The 3339-nt window shown below is 33.2% G+C and overlaps 1 protein-coding gene across 1 annotated transcript; it reads left to right on the top strand.

The window, feature by feature from the left end:
• Positions 1-2413: 2413 nt before the first annotated feature.
• On the top strand, positions 2414-2683 carry LOTGIDRAFT_119646 (hypothetical protein; the record flags this gene model as incomplete). Its single annotated transcript, XM_009057780.1, has 1 exon — positions 2414-2683. A coding segment is annotated over one exon (270 nt), but the record flags the coding sequence as incomplete, so codon positions are not given.
• Between the last annotated feature and the right edge of the window lie 656 nt (positions 2684-3339).

Here is a 3339-nt window from a genome sequence, read left to right as displayed (position 1 = left end):
CCCCCCCCCCCCCCCCCTCCCCTCCCCCCTTTGAAATTGACGTCATTCACTTCGGACATACAGAAATCGTTGACGAACATTCAGCCCATATCCAGCCATATCAATATCCATTTATATTCATGGGTAATCATTTTTCGAGTGAAATACGTTTCAAAATTACTGATTTATTTGGGGAGCCATATACTTTGAAAAGGGAGGAATGATCTCAATGAGGCTGAGAAGCACTGGCCTCGGTGGTTTATACGTTTTTCTTGAGAATGAGCTCTGTGCAATATGTATACATTATATATGAAGTAAAACAATTTTTATCCTCTGCATTTTGTGGGATAGTGAAGGAATTTGATTGGCTAAAGCAGATTAGATCAAAAGGTTATTTGGACGAATGTTTAAGAAGTCAGTCTTTGGACCCCAACTGAAGTGGCTATATTAGAAGTAAAAGCTAATAAAAATGGTTTTATTTAAATCAGCATAGGGTTTGAGGTTAAAACCGATTGACTCTTCAAAGCAATGTTATGAGAATTTGTGAAACCTTGAGAAAAATTCGCTTAGTATAGACAATACTTCAACTCGCTATCCATTGTGCCATGTTACTCGCAAAAACCGAAAATAGATCATATAATATTGCAAGTAATAATCAAATTGCAATGTAAATAAATTTCATCATTGTTATCTCCCCTGAATTACGATTTCTCGAAAAAACAACAATTTTTCGATAAGGTTTACTTAGAGTTAAACTGCAATTCATAGCATTTTAAAAACGTAATTAATAGTTCTTTTAGTGCATACTGTAGATTAAAGTGGTTTATCAATTATTGAATAATTATCATTGTTACGCATGTTACTATCCTTCCCTAAAATCTACAAGTGGTTGCCTAGCAAGATACGCCCACTTTCCTGATACATTTTCAGTATATCAAGGGCAGACACCTATCTGTGTCAAATCATACCAAAAAACTAATTTGTGCAAGATATTGTTGATTTAAACAAACACACATTATTTAATAAAATTCTGACATAAACTGTCATCTTTATCGCTAACAAATTTTGATGCGTTTTTACTAAGTCAAATTGGGTTGATTGAAAAATTGTCAAATTTAATCTTGACTAAGATCTCATCATTTTAAATGATCACACCAAATTTCATTTAAATTGGATGAAAACTGTAATCTTTATTGTGTTCACAACCAAATTTTGACGCGTTTTTCATAAGTCAAGGGCAATAACTCAAAACTGTTCATCGAAAGATAGCCAAATTTGAACTTGTCCAAGATCTCATCAAAATTAATATTCTCACCAACTTTCATTGAAATTGGATGAATGTAGTGAATTGTGTTCACAACCAATTTTGGCGCATTTTTTACAAGTCAAGGGCAATAACTCAAAAAACGTTCATTGAGAGATCGTCAAAGATTTCATGAATATAAATGATCACACCAAATTTCAATCAAATCAGATAAAAACTGTTGTCTCTATTGCGTTCACAAGCCAATTGTGGACGGACGGACCGACGGGCGGACAGGGGAAACGACAATATACGATCACATTATAATGTGGGCGTATAAAAATCTACCGTACACTTTTACCTTCAACATGTGCAGAGAGAATTGATTTCACATACGTATAAGAATTGAACTTGAAAAGCATGGTAACAAACGCCCATTTCAACGCTTTGTTTTTTCCAAATTTTAACAACACACGTCATCTGGGAACAATGTATAAAAAGGTACGCTCATGTATGGAACAAACGTTTGGTCCAATTTTAGTTCGATCGACTCTTCAAAGCATTATGAGAATTTGCGCAACCTTTTTCATTGTATTTGTTTTTCATAGAATTCTAAAACGAAAAAAGCTGACAAAATATTTCTTAGACCACTCACTCTGTATTAATACGAGATTAGTGTATCAACTTTACATTAAAACAAGACTAGTACATCGACTCTCATCGTATCACGAATGCGGTTTTGACTTGGTCTTTTTCAATTTTGACTCTATATTAATACACGACAAGTATATCGACTCTATATTAATACAAAACTAGTATTTCAACTCTACATGGATACAAGACTAGTATATCAACTTTATATTAATACAAGACTAATATATCGACTCTATATCAATACAAGACTAGTATATCGACTTTATATCAATCAAGACTAGTATATCGACTTTATATCAATAAAATACTAGTATACCAACTCTATATCAATACAAGACTAGTATATTAACACTTTATCAATACAAGACTAGTATACCAACTCTATATCAATACAAGACTAGTATATCAACTCTATATTAATACAAGACTATACCAACTCTATATCAATACAAGACTAGTATATCAACTCTATATCAATACAAGACTAGTATACCAACTCTATATGAATACAAGACTAGTATATCAACTCTATATTAATTCAAGACTAGTATACCAACTCTATATCAATACAAGACTAGTATACCAACTCTATATCAATACAAGACTAGTATACCAACTCTATATCAATACAAGACTAGTATACCAACTCTATATCAATACAAGACTAGGATATCAACTCTATATCAATACAAGACTAGTATACCAACTCTATATCAATACAAGACTAGTATACCAACTCTATATGAATACAAGACTAGGATATCAACTCTATATCAATACAAGACTAGTATACCAACTCTATATTAATTCAAGACTAGTATACCAACTCTATATTAATACAAGACTAGTATATCAACCTTTTATCAAACTCTATATTAATACACAACAACAATCAACACATCACAGATTAATGTACCAATACAGCTTTACTTTCCTTGTGTTTTACAAACTCTATTTTGACCTGATTGGAGTTCGCATTCCGATTCAACAATTGACATAGTTACAAAGGATATCAAACTGTCTATTTTGTTGTTTTAACTCTCCCCAGTTGGGATTTTGCAGGCCAGTATGATGTTATCAGTACATATAGACAAACAAAATCCCCAGTGAGAACAAGTTCATTTCGCAACGACTTGCTTTTGTCATGTATGGACAAAGAGTCCAACTGGGAAAAAGGGTCCAATTACTTCGTTATGTCTGGAATTTAAAGTCCAACCACCTTCTTGTCGCCATGTATGGAAAAAAGTTCAATTACTTCTTTTAGTTATGTCTCGCAGAAAGGGTCTGACTACCATCCGTTCGTGATGTCTGGAAGAAAGGGTACACCTACCTTCTTTTTGTTATGTCTGAAAGTAAGGGTTCAACTAACCCCCTTTTTGTTATTTCTGGGAAGAAGGGTCCCACTGGGCTACCTTTTTCCCTTATTACTGAAAGTAAGGGTCCAAATATTTTCTTTGCGTTAT

This window comes from Lottia gigantea (assembly GCF_000327385.1).
Source record: "Lottia gigantea unplaced genomic scaffold LOTGIsca_31, whole genome shotgun sequence".
NCBI classification, from domain to species: domain Eukaryota; kingdom Metazoa; phylum Mollusca; class Gastropoda; family Lottiidae; genus Lottia; species Lottia gigantea.
This window is presented reverse-complemented; position numbering and strand designations above follow the sequence as displayed.